This window comes from Chrysochloris asiatica, unplaced genomic scaffold (genome assembly GCF_000296735.1).
Source record: "Chrysochloris asiatica unplaced genomic scaffold, ChrAsi1.0 scaffold00281, whole genome shotgun sequence".
NCBI lineage: Eukaryota > Metazoa > Chordata > Mammalia > Afrosoricida > Chrysochloridae > Chrysochloris > Chrysochloris asiatica.
This window is the reverse complement of record NW_006408799.1, coordinates 970,793-992,343: the sequence shown is the minus strand read 5'-3', so window position 1 is coordinate 992,343 and position 21,551 is coordinate 970,793. Positions and strand designations below refer to the sequence as shown.

Genomic DNA, 21,551 nt, shown 5'->3' with positions numbered 1-21,551 from the left:
ACATAGAGCAGTATTTTTAATAGGCAGGTGAACAGGATCTTCAGTTCCATTTTACTAAGAGTTCTCTTTGTGTTTGGGCCATCTCTGGACATCCACTCTGTCACCACATGGGAGACTCAAGGGTGTCTTTTCTCACACCATTATCAAGGCCTCCCCTCATGCATTCTCTGGACGTACTCAGTAGGGAATTCTAGGTGGTCCCCGGAACCAGCGCTGTTTCCAGGCCTCTGTAAACCCCACTCTTCCATTCCAGGGTCCATCAAACATTTGTAATACTCCCTTATGCCACTGTGGAATACAATTTTTGATTAAATTATTTTGCTTCTAAAATGGTCTGGCTTTAAGTAACTAATTATTGATAACAATTGGCTATAATTTCTTGACAATCACTTTACACATTGAGAAATTCTTGCAAAGCTAGGAAAGTTCACCATGAGCTGTTCCCAAAAGTCATGGTATTTTGGGGGGGGGGGGTTCTAATTTTAAGCAGTGAATGAAGCTGACATAATGTTAAGTCTTGCAAGCATTTCAATAAATCTGTAGTCATGTTCCCTCTGCTCAAATTGGAGTGTAAAGATAGGCTAAGCCTTCCTGAGCAGGAGGTTAATTAGACCTGCCATGGAGTTGGTGAAGGTCTTCACACATTGAATACACATTTTGTATCGATAAAGGAAGGACAGGAAGTTCAAAGAAGTTAAAGTAAGAACCAAAGTCCTCTTTGCTTTAAAGATTCCCCCAGGTACAGCATCTTAGGGCTTAGCGCATGTTCCTCGAGGAACTGTAAGGGTTAGCATTTCCGGCAAAGCAGGAAGGACTCTCTCCCAAGGGGAAAGAAGGTCTACAGAATGTGACACTGATGAGTGTTAACATGCATTGGTTCTCAGTTTCCATCTCTTTCCAAGCCCCCACCACACACACACACACACACACACACACACACACACACACACACACACACATCCCTCTGATCATGTCCCAGTTGATACAGAAGGGACTATTACTCACCCAGCTCACAGACACCATCACTTGTCAAAATCCAAACACACATTCACATTCCTGATGAAGGAAGCGCTGGAAACCTCCCAGGTTATAAATGCTCTTGATGTTTGGGGAAATAAAATGAGAAGCCTTGGAAATTCAGGCCCTTGCCACCCCACCTGTATTTTATGAAAAATAAATAATACAATTAAGAATATAAATGTCTATCACATCCTTTAATTAATCTTCCTGCTTTAAAGCAAGAACAGTTGTAGGCACAAATCACAAATTCAGCTGAACTATTTTAAGGCAAGTATCATTAAAACATTTAAAAGACCAAAAACCCTATTTCCCACACTGTTGACCCTTATTGGATTGTGACTGCAAGCAGGCTTCTCCTTTAGGTCAGCTGCTGCCATATTTAAGTCCATTTCACTGTGGACACTCACCTGATGTGTCTTCATGCAGATTAATCTTGCTCCAGACTGGCTTCAAATGTCTTAGAGACGCCGCCTTCTTCAGTTCTGTTTTACCTCGTTGTTTACAGGACAATCAAGGTACAGAGCATCTGTTTACAGTTCAGCTGAACTCAGTCACTAGAGAAGGGGAGGGCACTCTGTTCTGTCTAGAATAGTGCTGATGGTAGATCCCAGCATTGGCTGATATGCTGCCAATGAGCTCTGTTCTATCTCCATGAATTAGGAAGCAAGACCCCTGGCTCAGTGTTACCATGGCTGCCTGAGACAGCCAAGCTGACACTGTTTGGGGAGGACCACTGCTTTTTTAAAGCTGACTTTGGGCACAGGTTGAAAAGTCATCATATTCCCTCTAGTTTGGGCAACATGGCTGCCTTTGGAACACTGGCCTATAAGGAGCAGATGTGTGGCTGGGGTTCTTTTCCATGTTCAGATCTGCAGGGCAGTGGAGAATCAACATAGTAAAATGGTTGAGTTGTTCTACAGTTAAATGGAACATGATCCCAGACGAGGAATATGAACATGGGACTTTTGGGTGCTTATGTTAGCCTTTCTGGGACTCAACTTGTATCATGTGAACTGATTTTCCCTTGGCTGGCAAGGAGACATCGATGAGCAAAGCCTATGCCCTCATTAAAATGCAACTTTGGAAATTTTAAGGAAAAAACGGACTCCAGATTATCTCCAAAATTTTCATTCGCATGCCTTAACTACAGTAACTCCGAAGCACCATCGTCTTCGTTCTGAAAATTGTAGGAGGCTTAGTGACAGGGTAGACTGAGGCTTCATATGCTGTTCTGTCAGAATACTTCCTCCAAGGTACATAAACATTTTGCTTTGGAATCTTACTCTTACATTTCAATAAGTCATTCATTTCTCTTAATCTCAAGGCTAGTAGCCGTCAAGACATGAAGACACAGCTTGTCAATACACTGGACTTAAAGGTTTCTGAAACAGTCCTGGTGTGGCACTGTGGGTTAATGTGCTGGACTGCAAAGTTGGTTTGAACCACCAACTCAGTGGTTCAAGCTCAGCTAAAACCCTATCCAGGGTCACTATGGGTTGGAACTGACTTGATGGTACTTAACAACAACAACAACAACAACAATAGCAACAAAGGTTTCTGACTCTCCAGTCCTGGTATGGTGCTGCAGGACAATGCAGTGGACCTCAAGGTCAGTTTGAGCTGCAAAGTCAGTGGTTCAAACTCACCAACTGCTTCTTGGAAACCCTTTACAGGGTTGTCGTGAGTCGGAACCAACTCCATGGCACTTAACAACAACAATAAAGGTTTGTGACTCTCCTACCTTAGACACCTATTTTAAGAAGACATAATTAACTGGCCCCTACCAAGCAATTGTTTTACTGTAACAAGGAATCATCCAACATGTTTTATTTCTTCATTTTCAAAAATTTTGGAAGTGCCTTTACAGATATATGTTCAATATACTGTGGAACATATACAACAATAGATCATACTGAAAGCCATGGGTAATCTAATGAGATAGATACATTATACAACCAAAAAAATAGAGAGAAGCACAATGCTATCACAACATGCTCTGTTTATATTAGCTGGCATTTGCCAGGGAACAAGAATTCAATTCAGAAAAATGGAGAGTAGAGGATCACACTTTTTTACCAAGTGCCAGACACAATTTGTTCCCACCATGTTTGTTTTTGCTGTGAAACCGCCAAAGAATGCAGAATGGCTGGGCTGCGTGGGCTTGATAGAACATAGTGATATAGTCGGCAGCCAAGACTTAATTCACTTTTCCGAGGACGGTGTGGGGCAGGGGACTAGTGGTTGGGATACGAGTTTCAGTTGTGAGAAAACAGCATGCTCTTTAGACATACATTGTAGATACACAACATTGTCAAAATCCTTTACTGTTGAGGATCCAAGCAGCGGCCTCCAAGAGCACAGCCCTGCAGGACAATATGCAGTATGTGCAAGGGTCTTCCACGGGCTTCATTTAGTTATCTTCCATGTCATTTACTAATTTTAATTCTCAATCTCAGCTCCTGCCTTCCTCCATAATTTTGGAGTTTTCTGCTACCCACATTGATGTATGCAGCATGCTTAGAACACCACCTGCAATCGGCATTGGACAGTGGGTATGGGCTTGGGGCTCACGTTGGATTATCAATTGGTGTCCTCGCTCGAGGTCCTAGTGAAGGCTGCCAGTAGAGGACAGCTACAGGAAGGGAGTCACTGGTCTGTGCTATGAGGAGACACTCTGGTCCCGCCACCTGTCAGCGCTGGCATCTCTTGGCATGTGAACTGGCTGATGTGGAACAACTCCACGGGAGTAGAGCTGCTACAAATTTACAGATGTGCTGAGTGGGGAATGACACAGATAAGAGCGGAAAACTCAAAGTGCAGGGCACCTGGAGGAGGTGTTTGCCCATGTCTGATGCGAACTTTCCCCCTGGTCAACCTACAACACTGACAGAAATGGAAAATGCTCAAACTATGTCAGACTATGCATGGATAAAACAGAGAACCTAAAATGATAACAATGGGGCGAGAAGACACATACTCTCTAAGTAAATTAACCACGTCATATGAGCCATGGTCATCAAGGCAATTCTGCCTTATAGTGACTCAATATGACAAAGCAGAGTCCTGGTGTGGTGCTGCGGGCTAATGTGCTGGACTGCAAGGTCGGTTTGAACTGCAAGGTCAGAGATTCAATTTCACCAGCTGCTCCTCAGAAACCCTATACAAAATCGCTATGGGTCGGAACCAACTCAGTGACACTTAACAACACCAAGACAGAAGAGTACAGACCCGTAGAGTCTCCAAATCTGTAAATCTTTATAAAAGTAGACTGCCACACCTTTCTCCTGAAAGAAGAGTGGCTGGTGGATTTGAGCCACCAACCTACTGGATAGCATCCCAACACTTAACCCACTGCATCACCAGAGCTCTTTATGGGTAATGTCTACATTGGCATTTTGTGCTGTTTCATCCAGCAATTCAGACTAATTTCCAAAAGAACAAACAATAAAGACTCGGATTATTTCAGCTCCAACCTTATAATGGAAAACAGAAAGTTGCACATGGTCTTTGGCCAAAGGAAGTAAAGACAGGTGTCAGCATGGAAGTGATTTGATTTGGTAGAAAATCCAGCATCACACAGACACTGAATTCCAAGGCAACCCCTTCTTTCTCTCTCTTTTGTAAAGTGCTTAGTTCCAACGGACAGTAGCAATGGATGGAAACGTCTTCCATCCTTCTGCATCTGCAGCATCAAAGGAGCCAACGAAGCTTAAAACAATCAAAATGTTTCATCTGGACAACTGACCCCGAGCAACAAGGAAAAAGCTGAAGAAGATACCCTTGAAGGGGACGCATAGAACACGAGGCTGGTTCAGTTTGGTGAACTGATAACATTGCTGCTTCCTTGGAGTGGGAGTACACTTTCCCTAAGGGACTTCAAGGCTGAGAATGGTAATGTCCCAGGTGGGAAGTACAGTATCCACAGTCACGGAACAGTCTCTAAACACTGAAGTCCATGTCAGGAGGAGACCCACATGTATTTGCTAACATTCTTAAGAAAAAACAAACAGTAAAATCCATCATCACCTACTTAATGTATAAAACCATAGGGAAGTGGATCGGCACAAAGAATGTCAATGCCCAAAAAGTATTAAAATGCATACACAATAAATAGAAAGTGTTCATTTTTTCCAAATCTGATCTCAAACTTTCATTCTCTCATCCCCTTTTCAAATCAACCTTATTGAGCTGCACATGAGGGTGCTTCAAAGAGTTTGTGGGAAAATTCTGTTATCCTTTGATTCCATTTTTCCATGAATCTTTGGAAGCCCCCTTGGACATGTATTCTGAAATCTGAGAACTCAGTTTCAGACCTATGACGCTTCAAGAATAGTGAACAAGCTGAAGTTGCTAATGGGAAACATTTATCCAAAGTGGCCAGACGCAATGCAGATGGGTTCATTCACCTGAGAGAACATCTGGGCTCATTTGCTGCCTACATTTCAGAGGCAGGAAAATCTGCCATCTCACAGCCTCAATTTCATGCAGCCAAATTCTATGTTTAACCCAGTTACTTAAAGGATGACAGGGTTTCTTGAAGAAAGACCAAGCCTGGTATGGGTTCATTTAGTACATGTCAAGCTACTGCAGACATCTGTTTTCATCCTAAAAGTAAGGGGTGGTATTTGCCAAAACGCCGAATATGATGCTAGCAGATGCATGAAGAACCAACAGTGCATCTACAAAGCGATTGGTAAGTACTGCATACGTTTACCAGACTTTCAGCCAAAAGGTCTACAGCTGCCTTCTAAGACCCTAGCAGAATCCCAACTGTCTTGACATTTTCTTATGTCTTTGGAGCTGTGCCTGTTCTGGGTCCTCAGTAGCCCAGGCCCTTGACCTCTTTCTTACAAGTCATTCCCCGATACATATACATATAACTAAGCCAGGAACAAGGAAAGACCAAAGACAGAGAAGTCAGGGGTTGTCAAAAGCTACTGCTTCACACAATCAACTCTGAGTTCAGAGATGTTTTGACCCTGGTCAGAGGGGTAAGGAACACTGGAACCTCTTGCAGAGACTTCAAGGAGAAATTTCACGCAGCCTGCTAGGACAAGAGAGAAGGCTTTCACAGGTAACAATTCTTTGCAGAATTAAATCATTTTTTTCTCTTGGCTTCCATTTATTGATCCCATTTATTACTAAATCAATGGTGTCAAAATCTCTGACTGAAAAGGACAAACATAAATAAATATAATTCAATTCTGGCAGATGCTGAAATGAAATGGGATCGTGTGGATCAAATAATGAAACAATTAAAGAACGTTTAGATGTTTATTTTCATGTTAAAAATGACGAGTTACCCAGTGGTTAGAATATACCTTTATGCTGAAAACCATGAAGTCACTTCATTTCTGACATATTTCCTTAAAAAGAAAAGGAGAAATCCAAAAGTCATGAAGGGCATGAAGTTCGAAATGTTCCAGCAACAATTCACAACACGAGTCAGGTTTTTCCCAGGCCCGAATTTTGAAATTGATGCGTTTCAAGATTTTCACGTTGGGACGTCTTTCCCCATCAGTGCAGATGTTTTTGAGAGAAATGTGTGTGCATTTAAGAGCTACAACTTTTCACTGTAAAATGTACTTGCTCCAATACAGCTCGCAGTATTTCGGTATATTGCCTACATTACATACAAAAATATATGCTATCCAAATTTTAGCGTAAGATTTCCACCATCCACTCTGTTCCTGTCCATAACAGATGACAGGTGATACAGTGTACATGTCTACTTTTAAGGGAGGAGATGGTTGCTGAGTTTACACACCAGATATTTTGTCAATACGGGGACTGAAATGGAGACTTGGGGCCATTCTTTCGATGAGTAGGGTAGAAAACACCACAGACCCACTGGCATGTAGGGTTCAGTTGAGACTGCCCTTCTGGTTGTTGCTGTTGGACCGAACAGTTCTTTTCTGAGGAACACAGCTTTATTGCAGTCTTTGCCTCCTCACCTTGGGAAGGCACCTTTCTAAAAGAGTTCAGCAAAGATGCTGTCCAAATGCACAAAGGCAGTCTTTCCAGCACTTAAAAATTGCCAAGGTACAGATGTGACCAAAAAGAAGAATGATAATCCACCTTTTCCTCTACAATGGTGTATTCAAATAGTAACTCTCTGGATACATTTTAAGGATCATTGTGATCTGGTAACTTACCCTGGCCAGTGCGCACTGTTCTTCTGGGAAACTGCTGGCTGTCTTCATTCTTGCATTCTCTCAAATACAACTCACTGTGTATTCAAGGTCCAGGTTACTCTTATACGAGTTGCTTCTCTGTCCCTGTGTAGTGGCTTCTAAAGGGGTATATTGGGACGCTGGAGCCATCAGCTCATGCCTCAAGTGGCTCAGGCCCTGTGGTCCTCGTTGACTCATCCAAAGCTTTCACCACATGACCCACAGAGTTCACAGTGTGGCCTTCTCTGGAGAGACCAAAGCCCCCTTGGGAAAAGGTTACCATGTTCCATTCTTACAGAAAAGGAAGAAACTTCATAAAAGTGCTTTAGTACAAACTATTAACTTCAACCACTTGTATGGCTACCTCAGCCACAAAAATGCCTGGAAAGTTCAGGCAAATGCATGACCCTCAAGGAATTGGATTTCAAGGCTTTACAATACATTTTAAGGAGCTCTGGTAGTGTAGTGGTTACGAGTCAGGCTGCTAATCTCACAGTCAGCAGTTCATAAGTACCAGCTGTTCTGCGGGAAAAAGATGAGGCTTTCTGCTCCCATAAAGATTTACAGCCTCGGAAACCTTATGCAGGGTTGCTATGAGTCGGAACCGACTCCACAGCACATAACCACCACCACCGTAATACATTTCCCCATTTTACTTTAGATCTTTGAGGGGCGTAGTGCTGATTAGTTTGAAAGCATTTGTTGGAAAACACATTGCTGTAACCCATGGTTTCTAATCACCAGGAAATGTTTTGAGCAGATCAAACATCGATGACATTCTATTGATCTGAGTCGTGTCTATGACAAATCTGAGAGTAATTGAAAGTCACTGGGGATTCCTAGCACATGTCTTATTCATTGGCTCTTCAGGGTTCACACATATACGGATGTGTGTGTGTCTGTGTGTGAAGTGTATACTAAAAAGGACCCATTACCCCCTGACCCTTCCACGTGCATTTCATTTTGAACAGATGGAGCACAGGCTGTCGTCCTGGGCCACCCTACCTCACAGGAGGCATGTTTAGGACAGCAGTCTTCAACTCTGCTCTGAAATCATGAGCATATTCTAACCCCCTAGCTGCTGCCCCCCTGCACCACGTCATGCACCCATTTCACAGAAAATGCTCTCACTTTACCAGCAGGTGGCATCCTGCTGGGTGGAACTCACCCCTATTTCTGCTGAGATCCTGCCAATGTTGGATCTCCAATATTTCTGGAATGTTGACAACCCCATGGAGAAAGCCATGTAGTGTGAGCAGTATTTATATCTGCTTAACTATGAGGGGGTTTCAGCTACTTCAAGGAGAAATGGATTTAAACAATAATGGCATTTTCCATGAATTGTTTTGAAACTCGTCTCGTACATTCTCATTACACCATCCCTATGGCTCTGCAAGCTTAGATTCAGGACACTTCTCACCAAAGCCTTTGAAAAGCAGTGGGTTTGGTGACCTTTGGCCATCTAAGGGACTCTTCCTACACAGTACAGGTCACCTCTCTGCAAATTCCTTTTGTAGTCTCTGGGTTTCATTCTCTAGACACAGTGAAAGCTATTGAGAATGTTACCAGCTTCTGTTCCACACCTCCATGTTAAATACTTGCCAAACCATCTGACTACCTGCCCCTGGAGTTCAGATCTTCATCACCTGTGACACCTTCACTGTCGACAGAACGTGGTCCTCTGGGCAAGAGGCGAGCCACCAACGAAGTGCTCTAGGGTTGTCAATGCAATGGGACTCTAGAAGGCAGCTAAACTCCTGCCTTGGAAGAGCTCCACCATTAGTCACTGGAAGTCATGAGGCTGCTTCCAAGTCCCTCCAGCAGGTCCTTCAAACCTTGTCCCTCAGAGATGTAAATGGCTCCACAGAGCTCACCAGCAGGCATTCTGGTCCACTTTCTGCTTTTCTAGCTACTCCATCTTCATAAAGAAGTGTCATCACGTTGCCTGATCTGCAAGTCTTGCTTTGCTTGACACTACTCAGGATGTTCTTTAAATAACATTTTCTATTTAAAAGTTATGCGGGGCTAGTGCTCTCTCGCTCTCTCTCTCTCTCTCTCTCACGCTTGCCACTTTGATTTTCTCATCGCTGTCATTTTTCATCACAACAGCTTCTTGTGCTCTGGAACTGTTGTTTCTTTTTATGAAGGTTTTGTGTGTGTGTGTGTGTGTGTGTGTGTGTGTGTGTGTGTGTTTAACAGAAACCCATTACTGTTGTCCATCAGTGCACACCCTGGAAAGGTTCTGTCTCAGCCAGAATCATGATGGATTTTTTTTTTTTTCTCTTTTTTGGTCATTGTATAGATGGATTTCTACATACTGTTAAGTTGAAATATTATTATATTTACATTTTTTTTTCAACTTTTTTGTTCTGGAAAAAAATAGGAAGTTTAATCTGTAGCCACTTTTCCTAGGCAATTTCCCTTCTGTGTGTATCCTTTCTGCTCTTAGAATTCAAGTGTGAATAATGAATTATGTTGCCCACAAAGCCCTGGCATCCATAAAGCTAGTTGGAGGTACTTTGCCCTCAGAAATGCCACTCCAGGAGTCGCCGATGTGTTTCCAATAAGCATAGGATAAAAATAAAACTCTTTGTGATCCACAATTTTTCTCCAAAATTATCAAGCTTCACATGGAAAAGTGTAAAGACATGGCCCTGCCTCACAGTCTATTCGTATTTTAGGTGAAACCTCTTATCCGATACGAAAAAAAACCTAAGAAAGAAAAGGAAAAGAACAGAGCACAGAGTGAAGGTAAGCTTTACAGCTATCACACCCACACACTGAAATGAGGAAAACTGGAGAGAAGCTGATGTGGCAGGAAGTAAGAGGACGTGGCAAATCCCAGTGAATACAACTCAGAGGTACATCAAACAGATTTCAAAGGTAACACTGAAGTGCCTCCTCTTCATATTTCAAAAAGAATTCCAGAGGTCAAAGGAACCAGGTGCAGGTGCAAATGTATATAAAGGTAATAAGGAGTGCTCATAACAAACGAGGAACGCTACATTCAGGTATCTTTCGCATAGGTCTCATCTCAGGCCAAGGGTAAGAAATGTCCACTGTGCTTTAAAAGGTCAAGAAATAGAAAAATCAACACCCAAAATCTTGTCTAATTCCAAACGGCTGCTCATTACGAGATGACTAACAATGTCTGTCTGTCTGTGGGGTCAGGTTCTTTATATTTGCGCCAATCTGGTGCCAGTTAAGATATCAAACAATTGTTAGAGTTTCCCCAGTACCTACATGTAGGCGGTTTTACAGGCATTTCCCGACTTACAACCCTGATGCTTCAACTCTCCTGACCTCCGCTACGTGCTTGGAAAGGGATCCCACCGGACCGCCACAGATTAAACTTGTTAAATCCTCCCCTATTGCTGATTAGCTTACTGCTCCCCCATCCCGAAAACAGAAGGCATAAAGGTGAATACAAACATAAGAAAGGAGTTCACAGCTGGTCTTGCAGTCTCTCCATGTAGTCTCTCAAGTCCTGGGAAGCCCCCAGCCCCATGTCTTGGCAGACCCACTTCATGCTGTCGTCACTGTCAAACAGGATGGAGTTGGTGTAGGGGCCGCCATCCTCTGGGAGAATGGTGGTGTAGGAAGTGAACTTGACTCTCTTCCTCTTAGGGCCCGGAGGGTTAACCGGTTCCGTTTTCAACTCTTTCTCATACACATAATCAGAAGGTCTGAGTAGTGGACTATGGAAAGTCTTCTGGGAACTGCCGTTCAGAAGGAAGTTCCTCTCCTCGAACTGCAGCCCCCTGTCTAGCATGGTTGTGCACTCCTCAGACGGGAGAGGGATGCCAACAGGGTGCTCCAAGAGTTCCACTTCGTTCCCAAGCCAGACCCAGTCGTGGGAATGGGGAATGTTGCCCTGCTCGCTCACAGCAAACCTTTTGTGTCTGTATTTCCAGGCAAATGCCACACAGTTGATTAAGAAGACCAAGATGGCCAGACAGAAGACGCAGAGCAGGGCATACATGCCAATCTCCAGGTCAGTTAGCCCCCGGGAGGTCACTGTGAGGTCACTGGGATCATTGGCTTCTGGTAACTTGCCTTGAGTGGGGAAGCTGGTGAACGTATCTGGACCACTACTCTTGAGTAATTTCTTATCCTTTCCTTCCATGGGAGACTGCGGGGTTGTGCTCTTGTTGGTACCCTCCTCATGACCAACAGATGCACCATGTTGGATCCACTCCTGAACTGCTCTCTCCTGGTTTCCTTCACGCTCTATGGAATTACTCAGGTGGTTTCTATATTCTCGATTTATGCCCTCAATATCATTGGTACCTCCTCGGTGCTCATTAAGATTTGGTTCAAATTTGACCTTGACACTTCCTTTACCCACAGCGAGAACACTCTTTCTCTTGGTCTTCTGACAAGGTTCACTTATCATCATTTCTAACTTAATCAAGGATCCTTGCCCTTCGCCCTCTGCAACTACAACTGGCCATTTCGACTGAAGGTTTGGCTGGACGGACACCACCATTTCATCCAATGAGGAGACAGTGACTGAGAAATCCTTGGGATCATAAATGTCTAAAGGTGTCACCGAGCCATCACTGAACAAAATCCAAGAACTGACTATTGCTTCCTAAGAAAAATGAAACCAAAGCATTATGTTATAATCAGGTTCCATTAAATTTGCACACATAAATATTATTTTCTAGATAATATTCTTTAACTATCCAGACTGAGAAAAAATAAACCCTTATTTTTTATAATCTTGAAGAGTTTCTGGCATGCCAGGAACCAGCATCAATAATGTTCTATAGCGCCAATGATATGAAGAGCAATAATATACTTTGATGAATGCATTAGATATTAATTTATTACATGCCACACAACAGAATTTGACTTTGGCCTTTCCAAATACATTTTGAAAGATCAGGCCATTTATCTGAATCAATTTCAGGTGCAACTAATCAGGCTCCTGCTCAAGATAATATCACTTTGAACATTCTTTATTAGGGAGCCAACGCTGATAAAGCAAAACATGGCTGCTGGAAGTACTTGGGGAAGATGCATTAGGAGACTGGCTTGCTTGAAAGACACAGCGACCCTGGTATTGGTAAAAACAGCTTGCTAAAAGTTTATAGATGGAGAGAGTTCTAGAGCTGACAGTATTTGCAGTTAGCAGGTTAGTGCCTACCAGCCCTGCTCGCTCAAGTAACTGAAATGGAATTTCCAACCATCAAAAGCCACCTGTTCTGGCAAAAGTGAACACAGGTGACCATTCTTTGGTCATGGTCTAGCAGCAGACTGTGCCTGGCACACATAAGCCCACTGGAAAGCAAATGGTCTGTGGACACGTGGTCTGTCCATATATGAGGAAACTTTATCCCAAACACTGAACACTTTTCTCAGACAAGAGACAGCAGATAAGAAGCTTCATAAACCAGCAGTCCGAGCTGCAATGTTCTACTGATCTCTTTTGCTGAACTTGATAACAGACAGAAAAGGCATGTCCATGGTCCATAGACGCAGGGGCCCCTGGGAATCTTACCTGCTGTGGAGCTTGTAGAACATCCCTGGCAGCCACTGTTGACACGATGGCTCTCCTGTCTGCTCTGTGAGGCTGCAGCGAGAGAGACAAGCCAGCCACCAGCTGCACGCCCAGATCTGCGATGGTGACGCGGTCATCCAGGACAATCACTGTCTTCTCAGCCAGGATGGAGTCAGAGAGAGGCGAGAGGACCTTCGAAGGTAAGGAGAAAACTCGGGTCTCTGATCTACATCATCATTTCAAACTCCTTAACTGACATTACCATCAAAGCATCCTCCGATTCTCTGCTAAGTGAACGCGCTTTCAGAGATGGTTCAGTTCGGTTCTAGGCTGCTTGCCAGTCTTACGAAGACCACCCTGGTCCATTCTCTTTCTTCTGATTCATGTGATGTTACTGACAGTGTGTTTTCTGAGGCGAGCTTGATGTGATTTGGTGAGAATAACAAAGTTGTCTTGGCACTGGGCCTGCAAAGAGCAGTATTTTCCCAACAACATATTTGTGCCTCAAAAAGAGCTAATTGTGGTAAGATTGGTACTCAGCCATCTCCTCCTGCTCATCTTCCTTCCCAGGGGCAGGAAGATGTTCATCCCGGCACAGTACCGATTGCTGTGTGGGCTGCCGTGTTCTCCTTGGATAAACCAGTTGACCAGAGTGGAAGGGGAATCTTAATGCCCTAAGAACCCATCCTTCCTGATGAACTTAACTGATAACCAGAAGTGACTAAAACCTAGAGAGGAATGTGTGTAGGCAGAATTTCTAGAACGTCACCCACTAAATATATCCCCAACCCAAACAAAACCCATTGTCATCAAGTCGACTAGAACTCATTGTAACACTATGGTACAGAGTAGAACTGCCCCACAGGGTTCCCAAGGCGGAAATCAGTATGGACGCCGACTGCCACATCTGTCTCCCAGTAAGCAGGCTGTGGAGTTCCAGCTGCCTACTTTGGGGTAGCAGGTGACTACTTAACCACTCTGTCACCAGGTCTTCTAAAGATGTCCCAGAACCTATCAATACAATGAGAAACCACTGTGGCACTATACATGCATATATGCACACATACTCACATACACATGCACACAGACACATACATGAAAATGTGCACACACATAGTTCTGCACAGAAACATCTACCTGCATGTTCATTAATACAGGACAGAATGAGGGGAAGAGCAGGGTGGTGGGCCAACCGTACCTGCACAGTGGTTATTCCAGGCTCCCGGCCAACCAGGGTCCTGCCATCCTGTAACTTGGCGATTTTGGGCTCCTCCACCTTCATGAACTCAGTCACAAGGTCTGTGATGTCAAACTGCCAGTCAGGGCCCAGCATGTAGGTCAGCTGACCCACCTCAGGCGCCTCTGCCACGAACTGGGTCAGGACCCGGACCGTGGCGTGCTGGTACTGGAGGGAGCAGCCTCTGCCTTTCTTGTCCTCATCTTCCTCGTCATCACTCTCCCGGGTGGGCCTGGAACACAAGAAAACCAGAACCGAGTGTGACTCACTGTTGAAATAGTCACTGAGTCCATTGTTCAGACCTGATAAGACTCTGCAGGATATATAATCAACTGGCTTTTCTCTTATCTCTGTATCTGCCCTTTCAACAATGGATTCCCATGTCCTTCATTCGCTTTGTATCACGTGTGAGCTGATGAACTTGGACACAGGAGGCAAGACACAGCCTGCCCCCAACAAGACCTGGGCAGTGGGAGACCCAGGCCCCATGCAGGTGGAGGCTGTGCCCTTGGCATCATGGAAAGTGGTTTTTTTGAAACCATTCCTCTTATGGGACTGATGCAGAACTTTGGGTCTAGTGAAGTGAATGTGATATTTTGGGTCAAAAGAGCTACTTGGAGTCCTGTTCCCATCTCTACCTGTGTGACCTGTTTCCCCTTTAAGCTCTTTCAGTTCCTGCTTCTCATAGTTCGTAGTTCTGCTATTTGGCACATTTAGGATCTCAAAGTCTTCTTGGTGGATTGACTATATTTGTCCTTAGTAATTTTCTTTGAAGTCTACTTTATTTGATATTAACCTGCTTTTGTCTTTTTGTATTTCTTTGCATGCTATGTCCCATTATATTCCCTGACTATCCACACATTCCATTTGTTATGGTTGAAGGCACTTTCTTGTAGACAGCATATAATTTAGTCGTTTGTGGGGTTTTTTTTTTAAATCCATTCTTCCAGTTTCTATCTTTTCACTAACTTATTTAGACTATTCACATTTAAAGTAATTACTGATGTTGTTAAATACATCAAGTCTATTCGGACACTTAGCAACCCTGTATAGGGTTTCTGAGGCTCTAACTCTTTGTGGGAACAGAAAGCCTCACCTTTCTCCTGTGGAGTGGCTGGTGGACTTGAACCACTGACCCTGTCCTTCATAGTCCAGTGCTTATTCTACAGAGCACCACACTGCCCAATTTCTAATATGTTAGGGTTTAAATCTGCCATTTTATTGTTTACCTGTTAGCTCTTCTTGTGTTTTGCTCTATTTCTCTGTTATTGCTTTCCTGTGAATCACTTGAAGTTTTTTAAATATATAATTCTATTTAGATTGATTGATAGTGATTTTGAGTATATCTCTTCTTATATCTTCTTAGTGTTTGCCCCACCACTTAGAATGAAATGCAGATACCCTGCTTCTATTTAGGCCCCTTTCTGCTTTTGATATATAATTGTTTTAAATATTTCCTCTATGTACTTTAAGAAGTTCTGATGTGGCACTGCAGGATAAGCACTGGACTGGTAACTTCAAGGTCAACGGTTCAAACCCCCAGCTGCTCCTTAGACTCAATGGCACTTAACCACAACAACATGAACTTCAAGGACTGTATCAGATGATTCTGATATATTCACTTAACAGTAACATATTATTTTAGAAATGTGTGAGGGCAATCTATTATATTTATCTCTGCTTTATCCATGGACTCTCCTTTCCTTTCTAAAGTTCCAAACTTAATATAGTGCTAATTTTCTCTTTGTTTACAGCATTTCCATGGAACTTCCATCAAAGGGCAGGTCTACCTGAAACATATTTTCTTACTTGTTCATCACCCTTCCTTCCTGAGGAAAACTTTTGCCAGATCCAGAATCTGCAGTTGACAGTTCGCTTCTGTCCACACTTGAGAAGTTCTGTGCCACTTCCTGCCGGCATCCATAATTTCAGGTGAGAAATCTGCTGTCACTTAATGCCTGTGCCCTAAAAGTCACATCATTTCTTTGGAAGACTTTAGGTTTTTTTTGTCCCCTTTGCCGTTAGTTTTCAGAAGTTTAAATATGATGCCTCTTGACATGAAATTTTAAAAAAAATTTTTCTTCAATTTTTTGAATCTAGGTTTATATCTTTCACCAAATTTGGGGGAGCTTTCATTATCCGTTCTTTTTCTAAATCCTTTTACAACCCTACTTTTTCTACCTGCTGGAGAAACCTGTGCTTGTACAAGTCTCAGCTGATGGGTTAGGGCCACTACAATAAACTCCATTTCTTACAATTGACTGACTTGGACTTTTAGTTGTACTTGTAAAGTCCTTCCACCGGTGCTGACTGAATAACCAGAGAACATAGTCTTGGAGAGCCACCTTTAGAATTCTGCTTAATTCATTTAATTTTGTGAACAGCTCTAACGGAGTCCTGGTCGGTTTGAACTGCAAGGCCAGCAGTTCAAATGCACCAGCCACTCCTCAAAAACCCTATACAGGGTCGCTGTGGGTTAGATCAGACTCAACCACACTAAATAACAACAACTAACCACTGGTACTATCATCCCAATTGATAGATGAAGAAACTGAGGAGTACAGAGGTTAAAAAACTTATGCAGGTTCACACAATCATTAAGTGGCAAAGCCTGTGTAAAGATCAGGCAGCCTTTATTAAACAGTCTACACAGTTAAACTTTCACTCCACTCTATGGATATTGGTTGACATTCACAGGCAGGGGAACAAGAATGAATAATGTAGGAATGAACACTAACAGAATGAGAAATAATTGCATCCTAAATTCCAGGTCTTGTATAAGATGCTTTCTGTATTATTTAATCCTAACAACTACCCTGTGAAACAGTTAATGATTCTCTTGATGATATTCTCTTGTCTCCACACTACTAAGTAGCAAGTGAGATCTCCCTGAATCCCAGGAGCAGACTGTTGTTCCCCTCTGTGGAAATCACCCCACCAGGCCCTGGGACCTTGAGAACCAGTTGTACCACGGTTACACAAAGATCTGGGCCTACATCATATCCAAGGCACCAACCTCTATCTGGACAGCACTCCTGCCCTGGGCTCCTCACCTTCTGTTGGGGGCCACGGGGATCCGCCAGCCCTTGATCTGGCTCAGCTCCGTGTCCGAGATCTCAATCTGCAGGGGGAGTCTGGGCACCCAAACGGTGACTTCTAACTGTGAGGTGAAGTGCTGGTGGGTAAAGTTCACAATCGTGTCCACTCTGCTCTTCATCTCCTTCCCATTCACAAAAATTGAATCACAGTTGTTGGAAACCTTTAGGAAGAGGTGGAATCTTGAGATGCATCAGTAGGAAAAACACAAGCAAAAACCCGCAGTGATGAGAGTTCATGAACTGCATCAGCTCTGATTTATTAGACACTGAGACACCCAGAACAACATGACTTACACAGAAGGTAATCTGTAGGCACTAATTAGTGACAAATACTGATAAATGGACTCGAGGAAAGCCATTCTGTATTACAGAACACTGACAAGCAAAACCATAAACATCGTTTAATGAAATCACATCACCTCTGTTGCTTTTTGTTTGTGTGTGTTTTTTCTTTACCTTGTCTTTTTTATGTACTCATTTCTCCACTGATCAAACCACAGATGCATTATATATTACTCTTGCAACTATATTAGAAGATGCATAAAAGGTGGCCATATGTTACAAAACAATCATATTATTCAAGCCATAAAGAGAATCTTTTTTGAGAAATCCATAGAGATGTGTGGTACATTAAAATCTTGGTGGGAGAAAGTCCCTGAAATATCTGGAAACATGGATGTAATTATTTTTGCCCCATTAAACTAGAGTTCTGCAGAATGGAACTGAGGGAATAGTATTACATTATCATCTTCTGACTTGGCACATTAGCAGGTAAAGAATTACACAATTTGAGCCCCCCATTTCACTTCACATCTTCCCAATAAGCAAATGAGGTGTGTATGACTTCCTCTCCCAGACTATTAGGAAGTGTTGTATGTGTGCCTGGGTAGAGAGGGGAAGGCAAGAGCAAGGATCACTTCATGTGCAGAAGACACAAAGTGTCTTACCCAGTTTGACAGCCTTCAGTGTGAGAAAGGGGACATCACTTCTGTGTCCCTTTTTAAAGCAAGGAGACTTTTCTAAGAATCCCCTCGAGGTCTCATGAGTTCTCATTGACCAGAAGTGTGTCTAATGACCTTCTACAAGCCAATCAATGGTGAGGAGAATGGGATGACAATGATTGGGGTAGGTGAGGGAAACACACATTTTTGTGTTTGTTTTTCTAACATAGATATCCCAGGAGAAAACATCAAACAGCCAACAGAACTACCAAGTCTCTCACTTTACAGTGGACATTGTCTCCCATGTGGTCTAGGCCTCATTTCTTGAACAATGGGAAAACCCTAAGCCTGCAAGTCCTCTAAAAGGACTCAGAGTGTCCCTCAGTTGGGATTCCATTTCCTATACATAGAAAGGGCCTCGGGATTTCCAAAGTCAGGTGTGTTTTTGACAGCGGGATGCATGTGATTGTCTCAAAGTGGGTAAAATCAGGCAAGGAAGACACCGTATTTTGTATGAATGCAGAGGAGTTGCGGTCTATACTATGGCAATCAATGGGATCACCTGAGCCAGAGAGAAGGTGGGGGGGTGGAGGGGAGGTACCCTCTATTGCATCTGCTGCAGCATTCTCACTGGAACCTCTTGAGGCAAGTGTGCCCCCCACAGAGGGAACTGGTGTCAGTCCAGTGGCATTTAGGGACTTTATGGGACCTCCCAGTAGGTGTGGACTTTGGAACCCAAATAGATGGAGCCCACTGGATTTCCTTACAATCCCCTCAACCTGCCTTCATCACAGAACTTTCAAGTGTTCAAGGAGATCCTGAGCCTGTCCAATCTGGGCCTGTCTTGTCGGCATGCAGCCTGTTGTTGTTGTTAGGTGCTGTTCAATCTGTTGTGACTCCTAAAGACCCTCTGTACAACAGAATGAAACACTGCCCGGTCCTGTGCCACCCTCACAATTGTTGTTACATTTAAGCCTACTGGCTGTTGCCACTATGTCAATCCATTGCATTAGGGGGTTTTCCTAATCCCCATCTTAGAAGCACAGAGAATCTCCAGCAAGCTTCAAGTTAACATAAGGCCTAGCTCAGGCCAGAGCTGTTACAGTACAAGAAATGAATCACAGAGACTCCACTGAGGGAAGAAGACAGACTTGAATACAAACGATTATAATATACAATGATTGGCAAGACAAGATAACTAGGCCTCGCTGTTGCCTCCAGGCCAGACAAACTCATGATGGGGCTGCTCCCTAGATTCCCGATGCCCAGAGCATCCCTTTCCTACCAGGGCTCCCTGACACTTCGCTCATCTGACCTCCACCCCCATTAGATAGCATCCATGCAGAGCATACACATTCAGTGTGGACTTTGCTTGTTGGTCCATCTCTGAAGAAAATAAGAAGCTTTGGAACTTTGGCCCTGGGGGAAAAAGCCTATATTGAATTCAACATGGTTTAACTCTGCATTTGGAGGGAAGTGTTAGCAAATCTTGACCCTGATGAACAGAACTCCAGTCACCTGGGCCCAGGACTATGACATGGTGCTAAATTTAGCACAGGCTAACTGCTGAGATGCTTTCATGCTAACATTGCATCCCTGGATATGGGAGATTATAAAGGCTCCACCACGCTCCTTAGCCTAGGGGAAGATTCAAGCACTTGGCATTCATGGAACACTGCCCCAGAAGGGATTAGGAGCTGTTTATCTGGTGAAAACCCAGCATATGGTGCCACCCAGCTCCCTGTACCAGCTCTGACCGGCATGGAACCTGCTAGAGAGAAGCCTGCTAATGAGGTACCAGTGGCATGGATGCTGCAGCCACCAGCTTAGAAGTCCAAGGTTTACATAGAAATTAGTGACATAAAAGGACAACATTTTGGCAGGATAAGAATATTCCCAAAGAAAAGAGAAAGAAAGAGAGAACTTGTGGCATAGTGGTTAAGCGATTGGTGGCTAACTTAAAGGTTGGTGGTTCAAAGCCATCAGTGGTTCCACAGAGAAAGATGGAGCAGTCTGCCTGTAAGGAGAAGAGCCTCAGAAACCCTATAGGGCTGTTTACTCTGTCCTCTAGGGTTGGAATCAACTTGAAAGCAATGGGTTGTTTTGAGTATTGAAGGCATCTTTGTAATATGCCCTATGGAATGCACCTAACTATCCAACATATTTATAACCAAATTCTGTTTAAACACATGATTACCCATAATTTCTCAGAACCCTTGGCCTGAGGGGGTGGAGCTTCAGGAGGTGTTCTTATTAACCAAACTGCCAAATCCAATCGGAGACCAGGGAGGGGGACAGTTCAGGAAGGTTCCTATGAAGGAACATGGGGACACATCCCGAGCCCCATTCAAAGGAAATAGCTGCCACTTAGCTGAGGCCCTCGCTGCCATGAGGGGATGCTGGGGCAGGCAGGGCTCAGAGAGTTCCTGACTTCCCAAGAGGAAAGTTAAGTCCAGAATTTTAATAGTTCTCCATATCAGCCTCTAACGGCATATTTCTGAAGTTCTGTGCTGGCCAGACAGAGCAGGTTGTGGGGCTGTGCTTTCCTGGTGACCTGTCCTTGAAAGACTCAGCCTAAGGTCAGTGTGAGTCCTATGATGTGATGTCAGTAGAAAGGAACACAAGCTTTTGGTTTATTTCCCCTCTGGTATATTAAACACTTAGCTACATATCTGTTTCATTAGCATCATGTTCCAAGCCTTGTTAAAAATGTTTACTGACTCCCCACAGACTAGACCAGGAAAAGGAAGTCAGTTCATCTAACTTGCTTGTGCAAATCAATTCACAGTGGCTGCCCAGGGAGCTCTTCCTTGAAAAGACACCTGGCCTCCTGTGAGAAGGCATGCAGTGATTGATTGGTGATGTCTGCCATGGGCACAAGCTGTAGGTAATAATACATGTATCTTGTCTCTGCTATCCTCGTCCCATAAACTCATTTCTTTAGCAGAGTTTAGAAGGTTTTCAAATCGCCTCTTCTATTCTAGCCTCATCCATTGTCCCGTCCTTCCATCCACATGTCCCAAACACAGAGACCACTCTCCCACAACAAAGATTCACATTCCTTACATTGACACTGTGCTCGTACCCTGCTTTTCTACAAATCGGAGCTCTCTGTCTGAAAGTACGTGATGTGTCAAGCTTAAAGGCTCCACAGACACATCACACATATGATTTATAACTCTCATTGAAGCTGCCTCTAAGGTACCCATTTTATGGAAGACTAAACAGAAGACACCTCTAAGATGGTGGATAGGGTAGACATGCAGTGAGGAGCTCCATCACCAACAACACAGAATACCAGGTCATACAGGCTCAGAGGATGATACTAGAACTCTGAACCACATATAAAGGAATATTTAGAAGATTGGAAGGCTTACAGCTAGGGGGATTTGTAGCAGAATCAAGAAATCCATGGCTTTCTAATTCAAGATGCTCAGCTACTCCTGGAGCCACCATCTTGGGAGAGACTAAGTGGAGGAAGGATCAGAACAGCCACAAATGCCTGAAAGAACTGTGGAGACACAGGTGTGGACATTCTTTTTCTGGTATCTGTTCATTGGTCTCTCGCTGTCTGCA

General features: G+C 43.6%; 1 protein-coding gene across 1 annotated transcript in view; it reads right to left on the bottom strand.

The window, feature by feature from the left end:
* Positions 1-10,533: 10,533 nt before the first annotated feature.
* Positions 10,534-21,551, bottom strand: part of TMEM132B (transmembrane protein 132B) — a 332,897-nt gene continuing 321,879 nt past the window's right edge. The window contains exons 6-9 of the mRNA XM_006874524.1: positions 16,990-17,195; positions 13,898-14,168; positions 12,700-12,891; positions 10,534-11,787 (exon numbers count right to left, since the gene is read on the bottom strand). Coding sequence (XP_006874586.1) covers positions 10,639-11,787; positions 12,700-12,891; positions 13,898-14,168; positions 16,990-17,195 — 1,818 coding nt within the window. The 3' untranslated portion in view covers positions 10,534-10,638. The remainder of the gene's footprint in view (positions 11,788-12,699; positions 12,892-13,897; positions 14,169-16,989; positions 17,196-21,551) is intronic.